Source organism: Molothrus aeneus, chromosome 1, assembly GCF_037042795.1.
Source record: "Molothrus aeneus isolate 106 chromosome 1, BPBGC_Maene_1.0, whole genome shotgun sequence".
Taxonomy (NCBI): Eukaryota; Metazoa; Chordata; class Aves; order Passeriformes; family Icteridae; genus Molothrus; species Molothrus aeneus.
In genome coordinates, this window is record NC_089646.1 from 42,155,223 (window position 1) to 42,169,668 (window position 14,446).

General features: G+C 42.6%; 1 protein-coding gene across 1 annotated transcript in view; it reads right to left on the bottom strand.

The window, feature by feature from the left end:
- Nucleotides 1-7,149: 7,149 nt before the first annotated feature.
- Nucleotides 7,150-14,446, bottom strand: part of TRIM71 (tripartite motif containing 71) — a 53,547-nt gene continuing 46,250 nt past the window's right edge. The window contains exons 3-4 of the mRNA XM_066571598.1: nt 10,712-10,846; nt 7,150-8,601 (exon numbers count right to left, since the gene is read on the bottom strand). Of these exons, the coding sequence (XP_066427695.1) occupies nt 7,150-8,601; nt 10,712-10,846 (1,587 nt within the window). The remainder of the gene's footprint in view (nt 8,602-10,711; nt 10,847-14,446) is intronic.

A 14,446-nucleotide genomic window follows, 5' to 3' on the forward strand; every position in this document is an offset into this window, starting at 1 on the left:
TTCAGGGAGCTTTTGGGTACCAGTTGTCTTCAGGAGGAGGGCACAGAGGAGCCGAGGGAATACAGAGTAACACAGAAGCTGGACAAACTCACCTGTGCAGCCTTTGTGCCCACCTCCACAGGGCCTTCTCCCTCCTTCCCTCCCACTTGAAAGGATCTCCGTACTCCTGACATGTTGCCAGCTGCTCCAGCAGGAAGAAGGCAATGGCCTGGTGAAGGATTTTGATGGATGGTGCTGAGAGCCCTACAGCTGTACAGCTGATGCCCAGAAGGCATCTTAGGCTCTGAAAAGCTAAAGCAGACAGCACTTCCAGAGCCTGGAATCCACCTCCACTGCTACCCATGCTGGGAATTCAGGCAGTGGCTTTAATTCTTAACCTCACTTGAAGAGCATCTTCCTATGCTCACCATTTCTTTTCAAACCTTTTCCAAGGTAGTGAGAAAAAATGGCAGCTTTCTACTAACCCAACTTTTGTTGACAGCCTGCCCTGTAAGATGCCAGAGAGACTTATTAAATGTTCTGGTGGCTTTGCTTTACACTGCCACGCAGAAGAAACATTTTCAGTGGCCAAGGTGAAGGAAAGGAAACCTAGAAATGGATCTAAAAAAGTTAAACCAGAAACTTCCTAGCAAAATAATGGGGAAAAAAGGATGGAGTTTGAAGCAGTGAGTTCAATATCACATCTCTTTTCTCCAGTCATGACAATGAGGACTTTTTCTAATAACACAAACAACTAGGAGGGGCTTTTTCTTTTTTGCAACCTGATAGAAGAGAAGGCTTTTCCTGGGTGGTACAGAAACACACACACACACACACACAGTTGCCGTGAAAAAAACCTCACATTTATTTGATTAAACAAAAATAAAATAAACTGCATAGGAACATTTTAAAGTCCAGAGAGACACTGACTTTGTTTTAAGGCTGCCAGTAGCTGATACATCATCTCCTTGCTACATCCTTCAGCCTTCCCTATGGACCACAAAGATACATTCAGAAGCCTCCATTAACACAAGGGTTCTAACATTTTGTTCACTTATTCTACGTAAAAGTTTGCACATAACCTGTCATGCTTTCTTCTCTGCAGTACTCAACATCTGACAAGTAAAAATTGTATCACTTTTTCTCCAAGTAGAAATGTGATGCCCTTTTTGGAGCACGGCAATTTTTGTCACAGCCTGACTCATTTTCAATTAGATAGAAAAGCTCTGAGCAGCTCATTAAAAGCAGAGCACTGTCTGACCTCCTGAGATATTTTATTATTATCAGGAGAGCAGCATGATTAGTTACTAAAGTAGAAAAGAAGTAACAGAAGAGGAAACTAAGAAACCAAATCAACTCAACATCCAAAGAATTACAAAGATCAGCCTGGATCCCAATGCAAACCTGCACTGAGGCAATGCTACTTACAAATCAGTAGTGAAATTTTTCTAAGATGGGGCAAACATCTACAGCCAATTAAGGGGGAGGGGAGGGAGGGAAAAAATAGCACGTGTGACATTGGTTTCATGAGGCTGAGCTTCATTTTGTTCAAGGCTTGCAATTTCTATTTGAGTTAAATTGCAGGCATGTGTTTCACACACTCAACTCCTCCAAGGACCTGTGCACGAAGTGAGCAGGGCATGACAGGTAATGCACAGTACAAACAAGAGTCACAGAAACCCCCACCAACTCAGGTGACTAAGCAAACCTTACAAACTAGTTAAAAACCTCTTAGTCATTTTAGAGAAAAAAACCAAAACAAAACCAAAAAAAAACCACCAAAAAAAACCCCTCAGAAACAGGCATCTCTCTCTCTGAAGGAAAAACTACTACATTGTCTGAAAAGTACTCTACAAACCTATAAAAGGACTTTTTTTTTTTAACTAGTCTGGTAGTTCAAAAGGAAGTTACTTAACTACATCAGTACACAGACACTTAACATTCAGTCAGTAAGGCTCTATGAAAAGAGCTTAAAAAATTATCTACCTGAGTTTGTAAGTTGATACAATCATTAATAGAAGGTCTAAGACCATGCAGGTACACAAAGCATTTTTAGAACCATTACTGGTTGAACAATGATGGAAAAAGATGCCAGTCTGGCTTGTTAACCCGTAAGTTCACTTAGAGACATCAATGTACATTTCCCACCATAACATTTACCAAACCCAACACAGCCTATTGTCATTAGGGGTCTCCTGTACCCACTTCTGCCACCCCTTAATATGAGCTGGGGAGGAAAAAGGACTTCTTTTTCCTCCAAGAGAGTAGTCTGAAAATATGCTTCTGCAACTTAACTCCACAGGTAAAACGGGGTATGTTGCACATCACTACTTAACTTGCCTAAAACCCCAAGACACTGGTTTTAAACTGCCTCTCCTGAGTATGTCTGAACCTAAGCTGCCCTCCAGGAATAGGAACTTGATTGCTTTGTCATGGTGGAAAAAATCCCATTGAGTCAAGCAAGCTACAAATACAATCACCAAGTCAATAAAATAAAAAACCAGGACCTTATTCCCTTCAAGCATTTGGTATAGCATTGTGTTTACAGCAATCATAACACCAGTCCTCCTAAACAGGACACATTGGTAGGCATGCATAAAAGTTTTTCTCTTGTAGAGAGAAGACCTAAAGGTCTTAAGGACATAAGAACACTGCAAATGAACATGAAGGATGTCATGTCAGCCAGTAGTGTCATAATACTGAACAAGAGTTTACACTTCCATACCTCGTAGTGAAACCAGAACAAACTCTGAAGCATTTCAGGTCTCAGTCCAGTTTGCCTGAACATTTGGTTTTATTTACAGATTCTCTAGCAAGGGCAGCTTAATATCTCCATAGGCAGGCAGCAAAAACAAAAGCAAACAAAAGCAAGCAGTCACCACATAGTACACACTTAATATCTCTGTTTCAATTAAAATGCTTTTCCAACAGGCAGGATGAATCCTTCCCCCAGGCAGATTCTCAACTATTTCCCAAGCCTGTCTGATGCTAAATTGAGGTAGATGATTTACTTCTGCAAAGTGAGGTAGAACTTCAAGCAAAAGATAGTGGCATCTCTAGTTGTGCATTTTGTACCACAGCAAACTGGGTTTCAAACTCCCAAGGACTCAAAGACCAAAGGTACAATATTTGTCTAACTCAAGTACCAGTGTTCCTTTTTTATACAGTTCCAAACTGTTTGTCTAAATAGCTCTACTTTTAAATACCCTATTACCTTTTGGCACCATTTGGCTTACACTCCTTTAAAAAATAAACAAAACTTTGGCACAATATTTTTTTAAACTAGAACTGAACAAAGAAATCTTATGATCAAAGTTATGGCAAGGTGAGTCTATAAACCTGCTCTCTTCAGAAATCAATTTTGGTTTAACTAACATAACGCACTGGGCCCACTTTCCTTCAATTCCAAGGGAATGCCACATCCAAGTGACTTGTTCTTTCTCTCAGGTTGGTTAAGTCTGGCCCTAACATGCATTAGTTTTCAGGTGTTATCTTCCTTTCCTTGCTTTGTTTCAAAGTTTCAGGTTTATGGCCCTCCTTAAATAAGTTATATTTAAAACTTACTGAATCAAAAGGAGCAAGTTATGTGAAGGACCTGCATTATCAAGTACTGAATCTGCTTCAGCTTGCTACTAAAGTTCCTGCTTAAATAATTCCGAGAAAGGACAAGATTGCTTTATATGCTGAGCACCCAAACCAGCCACACTGATTGCTGATAACATTTTGTCAAGCAAAAGGTTTACAGAGAGCCACTGGTTTAACCTGGCATAGAGAAAATCCTTTGGGAGTTCGAGTAGACAGCTCTGTCCCCCACATTTGCTGTTCCCCAACCAAGAGGTACACACTCACTTTACCCTTCTCCAGGCTATTTCCCCTAGTTAAGAAGGTTACTCTGAATGCTTGTTTGGTTTGCAACCCAGCTTCCAAGTCTTGCTTTTCCTCTCTGCATGCATGTACATTATGATACTGGGGCATTAACCTGAGAACATGCATGGAAAGGCAGAGCAAGGTTGGAATCTCATTTATTACTTTTTAATAAGCCTCTATGGGACATCTGATGTTGGCATTGTATATTAGCACTACTTTTTTTCATTGCATATAAAACACTCCATTTTATAAGCTACACTACCACTTTTCAATGAGACCAAGTGTGCTTAGCACTATCTATCACAAAGATAAGGAATTCTTTTGGGGAGCTAAATAGTAGTGTTTTTAAAACGAAAAAGCTCCCCAACAACACAAGGTCAAACACTCAAGGTTGGGTTTGCAAGCAAATCCCACTGAGTTAAATAGACAGAAACTTAGAAAGAGTTTAAGTCATTCCTCTTCCTGACTGAGCTGGGCTGGGGGGTTGTGCAATGGCTCCATTCAAAAGCAAAGGGCAACTTCAGTGTCTGTCACCTTCCACACGGTGCAGGCTGGGGGGGCAAAACGTTCTCCAGTTCAACACAGTCCTGACTGCACGCTTAACCTTTATTTTTTAATGCCTGGAAAAACAACTCCCTTCTAGCCACAGAGAAGGGCAAACCCCACAAGCATTTAAGCACAAGAGTGTTTCTAAGACACTTCAACACTGTCAGCCACTCTGGTCAAAGTACTTAGAGACCTGGCGTTTTCATTAAGACATGATAGGAGAAATGCAAGGACACTGCAGACTAAACATTAAAGCTTTTTAAACCACTATTCTTTGGTATCTAGATCTTGCAGGCTATTAGTTTTCACAGCCCAAGTTGCAAATAATTCTTGGGCTGAATAATACAAGACAACCACGGACATCTGTCACAACTGTAGGCCACCCCCAAGAAGGGAGGCGTGCACACAGGCAGAACTTGCAAAACTTGAAGGTAAACTAGCTCTCTCTGATACATGTTTTGTGTGGCCACAGAAATTTATTGACAGACATCTGTATAAAAGATTATCCTTTCATACTGTTTTTAAACCATGCCATCCTAAGATTAAGCCTAACTGAAACACACTGCTTCGAAGAGTTTGCTTCCTTGAGGCTTTGGCTGAAAGGCAGCACAGTTGTTTTATCCCATTTAATTTAGGTGGTTTTCCTCACCCTTCTTTTGAAAGAGGTTTTGCCATCTCATGAATCTTGTCTCTTTCTGGTCCTTTAGTTTAAGCCTCCTCTAAAGTGGCAGCTCTCTCTGTCTGCACACATCATTGGTATTTCTACAAAACTCAGAAAGTTAACACTCCTTGGAGGGGAAAAGCAGCAAGAAGGAAAGTGCACCTTGTGATTTCTCACAAACTTGTAAAGAGCCTTTCAACCTCAGGTCACTTTTGTGCACGGTGGCTGGCAGAGAGGAACCCTTTCCTTGCAGGATGGTTAAGGCTCTTCAGACTTTTTGACAATGACCACATTTACATTTCAAAGATCTTCTTTTGCAAACAGTAAGGTAAATCCCATGGCATTTCCAAACTCAAGAGTGCTGACCCGTGAGTTTTTCCATTGCAGAGAGCAAGAAGAGCCCTCTCTTGCCCACTTTAAACAATTTTTGTTTGCCAACACCAGAGGGTGAAGCTACAGGTCTGTACAGACCATATCTGCTTGAACAGCTAAACTGGAATGCAGGAAATTGAAGAATAAAACCAAATCCTTCCAGGGACTCAAAGTCACATTTTGATAAAGAGATCTCTATTCTCCCCAAAAGTTTCTGCCTCTCAGAACACCAGTTTCTAATATCCCCGAAAGGGCAAACTTCCCCCTGCCTCCAAGCTTTTAAGGATCATATACATTAATTTTACACAGAAGTCTTTGGTACTGCCCTGGGAAAAAAAGCAGCAAAGTTTCACCTTGATGAAGTTTGCCTTTAGCTGGTACTGGTAACTCTTCACTTGGATCTGTAGCCAGAGATCCTGCAGCAGGGAGCTCCAGGCCCACCCCACCCACCCTAAAAGCTACAGTAGCTATTTCCAAAATTTAAAGTCCAGCTCTCTGGGGAAGCCAGAAGACAAAAAATAAAAAAAATTTAAAAAAAAAATTAATCAGTGATAGAGTTATTGCAATCCTCTCTGAACAAAAAACCCCAAAACAAAACAACTGTTGACTTCTCCAAATCACACCCTGAATCTCCAAAGCTGTGCTTATTTCTTACTTTTGGAAAAAGGTACCACTTCTAAGAAATTCAAACTTTATTCCCTTAAGGTTTCTCTATGGGAAGGGGCAAAAAATGCTAAGTCATTTCACAAGAAAGTAAATCAAAAGGGTTTGATTTTCCCTGTTTCAATGCTCCTCCTAACCTCTTCTGTTACCTAGATTAGGGGCACTGATAAAAAGAAACAGCAACTTTTTTCAAACTAAGTTAGCTTTCAGGTGAAAAGAGGTAAAAATGAAATTCTCAATGACAGGATACACTAAAGGAAGCCTTGCTTTTTATCTAAACTTTACAATGACCGCACTAAGCCACTAAAATGAACAATTTGGTTTAAACTTAAAGAATTTTTGTGCATTTTCATCAGCTTCACTTTGTGCTGTTAAATTACTGTGTTTCAGTAAAAAAATACACAGAAATGCCAAAAAAGATGCAAACTTGCTCTTCCTGGCGAGTGAATCTCACTCACTTTCATAAAACGTTCAAAGTTGTCTGGGAACAAGATGCTGTGCTCTCCAGTAAATCAAACACACTGAGGTATAAAAAGGAGAACAGGAAAAAGTTCTCTGCTGCAGCAGCAATGAAAAAAAAAAAAAAAAACAAAACCAAAACCAACAACAACAACAAGTGTCCCTCCCTCCCATGTCCCCACCCACAGAACTGCAGAATGGTCAAGAACACAAATTTCTCTACAAACACCTACTACCATTTTCTCCATTTAAAAAGTTACATAGCGCCTTTCTTGGCTTAGTCTAACAGAACTCACCACACAAACCACCTAATGTGCACAGCAATTCTCGTTTGTGCATGAAACCCCATCGGGGGGGAAAGAGGTAAAACGTTCTGAACTATGAGTATGTGGGGATGGGGAGGGGGGCGAGAAATCGGGGAGGGAAGGGAGGACAATGAGGTAGATAGAATTCAATTTTACAGGCTCACTCCCTGCAGAAAAGGTAAGTACATTCATCTGTAAAAAAATTAAAGATGAGGTAGGTTTGAATTAACGTTGTATTTTTTCATTTTCTCTTAGAAGAATTTCCCTGAGACAGTTTCTTCCTAATTCAAACACAGATTAGAAGACGAGAATTCGATTGTTTCCAAAGTCGACCACAACAATCATGCCATCAGGGGTGACAGCTATACCTGAAGGACGGTCCATCTGACCAAAGCCGCTTCCCTGAGTGCCAAACTTGCATAAAAAGCTACCATTGGACTCGAATATCTGCACCCGGTGGTTCCTGGAGTCGGCCACGATGATGCGCCCTTCCTGATCCACCGCCACTCCCTGCGGGCGCAGGAACTGCCCGTTGCCGGTGCCCTCGGAGCCCAGGAAGCGCGCCGACTGGCAGTCCGGGTGGATGACCAAGAGGCGATGGTTGTTGAAGTCTGTCACTACCAAGTGGCCCTCGTGATTGAACGTCACGCCTCTGGGGGAATCAAAGTGCTTCCAGAGTACCCCTTCGAAGCCATACTTGTTCAGGAACACGCCGTCGGGCCCGAACAGCTGAACGCGATGGTTCCTCGTGTCAGAGACCAGGATCTTGCCCTCTGCGTTGACAGCCACATCCCACGGGTAATTGAACTGCCCGTTCTTCGTTCCTTTCTCCCCAAACTTCAGAATGAACTGCCCCTCGAACGTGAAGATCTGGATGCGATGATTGTCCTTGTCGGCCACGACGATCCTGCGCGAAACGTCGCAGGCCACGCCGGCGGGGCGATCGAACTGGCCCGGCCGGGAGCCCAGCGTGCCAAACTTGTGGTGGAAGGTCCCGCACGGCTTGAACACCTGGATGCGGTTGTTGCTGCGGTCGGCGACGATGATGAAGCCTTCCTTGTCGACGCTGACCCCCCAGGGGCGGCAGAGCTTGCCGTCGCTGTCTCCCTCGCTGCCAAAGGACAGCCCTGGCAGCCCGATGCCGATGTAGCTGCGCCCAGACTTCACCATCACTTTGAAGGGGCTGTTCTCGATGTGTTGGTTGCACATCATCACGGACACCAGGTGCTCTCCCTCCAGCTGGGGACGGTAGCTGACCAGGTAGGTCCCATTCTGCTGATCGCTGACGTCTGCCCCGAAAAGGTTTCCATCGGGGCCCATGACCACGGCAGAGATCATGTCACCCCCCGAGAGACGAGGCTCCCCGTCGTGGTCGTAGCCGATCACGGTGAACGAGGCCACCTTGCCCTGCAGAGCGCGCTTGAGACCTTCCCCCGTGGCTTTGGTCAGGGGAGCAAAAGCCCCGCTGCTGACAAAGCCCATGGATTTGATGGCCATGTACAATGCCTGGTCAGGGGGGGTGAACATGATCCTGTCGTCTTCCTGTGGCTGGAGAAGGCCTCTGACATTCTTCAGCTCCTGCACCTGAGCCAGCATGCGGTCCCGAGCCAGAAGAATGTCCATGGTGCGACCCTCCTCCAGGACCTGCTGAACAGCACTAATGGTGTTATCCAGCTTGTTCAGGTTCTGACGTAACTTTTCAACTTGCAAGTAGAGGGACTTGGCCTTGACTTGGCGAATCTTTTCCACCTTGTGGGAAATGGGGGAGAGAAAAGCACACTTACATCAGCAAAGACAGACCACAGAGATTTCCTTCAGTCTCCCTTCTACATGAAAGCCAGCTGGACAGTTGCTATAGCATGCTGACATACAGCTCCGGAACAAACCTCTAAAAATCACAATGCAGACAAGAAACAAGGAAAACAAATTACTTATCCAAATTTAGGATTATTAGTCTCTCCTACCCTCCAGGCGACAACATACATTCCTACTCTGCAGATCTGCTGCATCAGAGTGACATTTGAGAGCGAAAATCACTTGCTTACTAGTAATTATTTGCTTCCTCAAATGCTATTCTGTTTTCTAGTTGCAAGGTACTTGACAGATCATCCGAAGGCACATCTCATTCAGCCCCCAGGGAGGACAGAAGTTATTGCGGCCTCTCCAGAAGAGCAGAGGCCGAGGCTTCACTAACCAGAACTGAGACCAATTTCAGACGGTGACCTCCACTGAGATGGGAGTCAGCACCAGCTAATGCACACGGGCTCCTGTCATTCCCCTGCCTGCCAGAACTGGTTTTGTGTGACTGGATAATACCAGACATCTATCTCCAGGAATTTTTAGAGTCCAATTATTTTAATATTTTCTTGTAAATACCAGCAGTCCTGCTGAGCTTGTGCTTTTAAACAGGATGTTTTGTGAATGTCACTTCAAATAACACAGAAGGTTGCTGCCAGTCCCTGCTTGAGGGACTGAAGTTGGTGCAAAAATGCCTGTTTTGTAAATCATCTATATAAGCCTGTGTCTACCCTTACTTGTGAAAAACCACTTTGGACCATCTGGCAAAGACACCTGCTGCATAAAACTAATGTAACGTGTCTTTGTTTTATTGTTGCAAAAGTACATTTCCTGATGTCTGAATACTTGCTTGGCCTCAGAACAGTATCTGGAACGCATTTTAGTGAAGGAAGACTCAATGTCTGAAGACTCCTTGATTAGACATTGACTAGATAACATATGTACAAACATGCTGTAAATTGAGGTATGTAGGTTTTACCAAGCTGTAAAAAATTTGGCGATACTTCTTACAATAGTTGTCCATTGTATACATTGTAAAGAAGTATCACCAGAAGAAGACACATTACTGATCTTAGGTCTTAGCTAAATCCATAGACTCAGCCCTGTTATGCAGAATTGTTTATTAGCATGCTTGATAGACTGAGTTTGTTTTCCTATTTCCTAAAATCATTTACCACCACATTTCCTTCTTAAAATAATGTTTTTCAGCTTGAAGAGAACTTGCTGTCAGTGCAGATATTCTAACAAAGTGCATTTGTACAGCACTGTAGGATAAAAAGAACTTAGGCACAGATCTTACTCCTCCTGTACTAGGAATATCTTAAAAAAAAAAGCTGCCAAGCTTCCTGCAAGAGGTTAAGAGTAAAAATCCAAATCCAAACTCTCAAGGAGCATTCAAAGAACACTAACTATATAAAGTGCAATTTTAATCTTGGTATTGACACTTACAAAAGAAAACAAAGCTTCTCTTGCGGGGGACCATGACTGTTGAATTACTTTTCTGGAACAAGAAACTTGCCTGTTACTTCCTTTCCTCCTCTCAAAATACCACACAAGCATTGTTGAGCTGAAATGAGCCCACCAGCTCACAATTGTGCAGATACTCTTTTCTTATACTAGTTCAAAAAAATTGCTTAGAGGGAGGACGCTACCTTGATTGACAGTAAAGGTTTTTAAGCATGGGGACAGTGAAAGTTGGTCTCACAGAATTTGTACCAGCCTTTCTAAAAAACAAAAAAGGACAGGATAGCATATACAGCTTTGCTCCTGTCCTTCATGAGGAGTGGATTGGAAAACCAATTATATTATGTACCTAATCCTAGAGCATGTATTTTGAAGACATTGTTCAGAGGGGACCTCCTCTCGGGGCAGCTGCGGGGCCAGCAGGGGGAGTGCCCAGCCCGCGTGTGGGGCTGTGCTGCTCCCAGGATCCAGCAGCTCCAGGTAAGGAAACCTGCAGCTTTCCTCGGATATCAGAATCTGGCTGTGTAGTAGTTTGAGTAATTTTTCAGTTTGAAAAGCACTTGTCAGCAGTACAAACCACAAATGTAAGGGTGAATACCTTCCAGAGCAGCTCACACTCGCGCTCTTCCAAGGCCTTCTTGTGTCTAGTGGTCACTACCTTGACTTCAGACTGTACCACCTTCGCTTTCATCTCAACTTGCTCTGCCACAGCCTGGGCCTGTTCAATACTCAGCTGGGGAGAAAAAAGACACACACACTTAGGGCTTGACCAAACCAATTAAAAATACACCAGAGGACTGCTGCTTACATTTTACATTCCATGCTACACCTTCAGGAAAGGCATAAAGTGACAACTCTTAGTTTCTTACTAGGCCTTCTTCACCCATTTCATACACTGCAGCCTAAAATCTGTAAGGATTCTTTAAATACATGTATTACATGGAGTTTACACCTTCATTGTGCCTTGCACCCACACAACAGCACTAAATCCCTGTGCAATTGCAGCGAGCAGCTAATGTGGTAAACAAGAGATCTGCACAGAAATTCATACTTGTGTTTTCTTCCATGTAGAGAACCCAGCTTTTCTAGCCCCTCCAAATGGTTCAGTAGACTGTTGTTGTGTGATGGGTCTGCTTCTAGTAAAAAAAGACACTGTAGGGAAAAGACTGTGTTGTCTATGCATTTGAGCTGCACAGAAATATGCCTAAAAGAGTGTGGAGATAATCAATTTTAAAAGAAAAGAACAAATGGTTATCAGCAAAAAGTATTAATATAGTTATTCACACCTTGGGTAGAGGTGAGAATTATTTCTAATATTCAAATTATTTCTAATATAACCTTGCAATGATAATATTTTAAAAATATTCTGTAGTAGTATTCTGCAGAATGGACCCAGAAGGAGCATGTCTCTCCCCACCCTCCCCCCCCCAAAATTAAAAATGGCTTCCTCAAAAAATCCGTCCTAAACTACTCCCAAATTTCACAAAATATTACAGAAAGAGGCATAAAAACAAAGACCAGGCAAATCTGAAGGATCACAGTTCCCAATGGAACAGGTTCAATAGCAATGGCCAACAATTTTTTCAACACCTTTGTCATAGAGTGAACCAGCAGATGAACCTGTGATCCTCAAAGAGGTTAAAAAGATAGTAACTTATTAGTTCCAAAATTCTAGAACAAGATGTTGGCCTGTGAAGGTATTCAGACTAAAAAAAGAGGGGAGTCCTTACAAGTATACATATACTTGAAGGGAGGGCACTGAAAGGGCAGAGCCAGGCTCTTTCCAGAGGTACCCTGTGACAGAACCAGAGGCAATGGGCACAAACTGAAACAGAGGTTCCCTCTGAACATTAGGAAATGCTTCTTTTTCCTCAGAAATGCAGGCTCATTGAAATCAGCTAAAAAGGAATCTAAAGGCTTTTACCATACATTCAGAACCTTCAGGAAGATGCCCTCATTTTAACTGTACTTATGAGGATGCACCAATCTAAGAACCACCTGTTGCAACAATGAACTACCCAGTGTGATCCAGCATCATCTAGAATATCAGACAGTACACATTGTCATATTTCACTAAATGGTTGTTAGTATTTTTGAACTCTCCATTCAGCAGCATCTAGTTTATGCCAACAACTGGAATGCTAAAACATAAAAACTTAAATATAGTGTTACTTGGACATTTTTCATTCCAGGTAAGTTATTTTAAGAAAACTAGTCTGAACTAGACTTATTCTTCCAGGTCACATAGGAGATCCTTTTCTGAAAGAAAAAGAAGACTTAACTTGGCCAGGTAATTGCTCTCTGGAAACAAGCTGAAGACAACCCTGACAAAATCAGACAAGACAACATTTCTATCATTACTCCAAAGAATTCTCCTGCAAACTGTCAGGGGAAAACGGGAGTGCTGCTTGACAGCCAGCCTGCAGCTCAGGGCTCCGTAAGAGGAACAGGTCATTCAGCTCTTCCTCCTTCAGGAACTTCACTACAGTTTTAACAGAGAATGTCTTCAAACTCATACAGCCTATATATCCCAGTCCCACTGGAGGCTGACCTGACCTGCCCTCTCACAAAGCTTCTGGCAGGCAAATTTGGCAAAAAAATTAAAATCTCATTACAACAGTTAGCAAAGTAGACATGTAGTCACAACTGGCCATGGATTAAGACTTCAAAAAAGCCAGTAGGCTCAGACCTAGCTAGAACAGGCCACACATAAGAATACTGTGCCTCTATCACCTCTTTGCCATTCAAATACAGAAGCTGCCCTACAGCAGGGAAAAAGCATGCATTTCTTACAAAACAGACCTGGATTCCCATCAAGTACAGCAAAACACCTTCCTTCTCTTGCAAGGAGAAAGAGGTATCGCCTTGAGAAGTGTCAGGGAAACTATCCACTCATATTCCAATTCTAACAATGATGTCTGTGAAAGCATAAAAATTTTGATTTACTTATTTTTGCTTTTTGTACTCAGTACCCATTTAGAACTATGATCTATATATATGCATCCCTTATTATACCTTAGGCATAAGAGCAATCCCAACTTCCCTCATTAATCCCCACTAAAACGAGAGTCCAGCTTTCAAGAACTCCATCACAGCAGGAGCAGTAGCAATTCCCTGTGGATGCTGGGATCTTTCAGCTATAGGAACCAGTTATGCACAACCAGTTGTCTACCAACTACTCGTGTCATCATCTGATTTATTTTTACTTGCCCAAGTATGAACAGCCCAGATCAGTGGGGGATGCCCAAAATGCTAAGATTCTAATTCATCCAGGATATTGGTGATGTTATGGTAAAATTCAGGGGGCTCTGCACTCTGCCCAAATAAGCTAGAACAGCCTAGGAAGGCTGACCAGCATCAAACATACAGAGTATGATGGGGGGAACAGCAATAGCAAGTGATCTATATCTGAAGCAAAAGCCAAGAGCATTAAGTACAATTTTTGGGAGTCTTCTTCACATGGAAATTCCTTGTTCACTTTGATTACAGTAAGGTGTCAGAGTTCTGCTATGAAAACTCACTCCTACTGTTCTGAAGGCATTTTCTGTGCTGAACTTGTCTTGGAGAGGTCAGCTTTTTAGGAAGCATGTTAAGCAGCAGTGCTTCTTGTTCTGGTCAGACACCACACAATCTTTTTAACAACAAATCATTGTAAAGAAGAATAGCTTTTATCATGCTTTCATCATGGTATGTAAATTTTTCCAGTGCTAGTGGATTAGATGGTCAATCAGTTCACACACTTGGGAGACAGAAGACAAGGCCTGCATTTACCCAAGAATTGTGCTGGGTTACTGAATGTCAGATGGAAAACAACTGTTTTGTTTCCTGCTGTTGGCCAATAAAGTAAATCATCTATTTCCAGCTGTACCTCTCCACCTGTGGCCTCTCAGGGCTCTAAAGATGGCCAATATCACTCCCCATTCTATTAGATGTCGCCAGTGCCTCATGTTTGTTAAAAACAAGTAAAAACAAGAACAACATTACTTTGCAGTGTATCTTGTAAACTACTTTAGGGTTGAAACTGGTACTTCCAATTCCTCAAGAGTAAAACTGAAGTAGCAGCAGTCCTTGTGCAGGTGACATGTTCCAGGGGGCCACCACCCAAGGACACTGCACACAGAGCTTCCAGTGAGGCAGACAAACGTGTTTGCATGAAGGACAGCAATGCAAACACCCATCGCTAGCTACTGCTACCAGCACATTTCAGTTCTGAGTAAAAGCTGAAGGGCAAAGTTGCATCAGAACCTGGGCGTCCTTCACAAGCTCCCTTTAGGTGGAATACCTCTGTGAGCTCCTCTTTATCTACATTTCACCATCTGAGGGAAAAACTAGT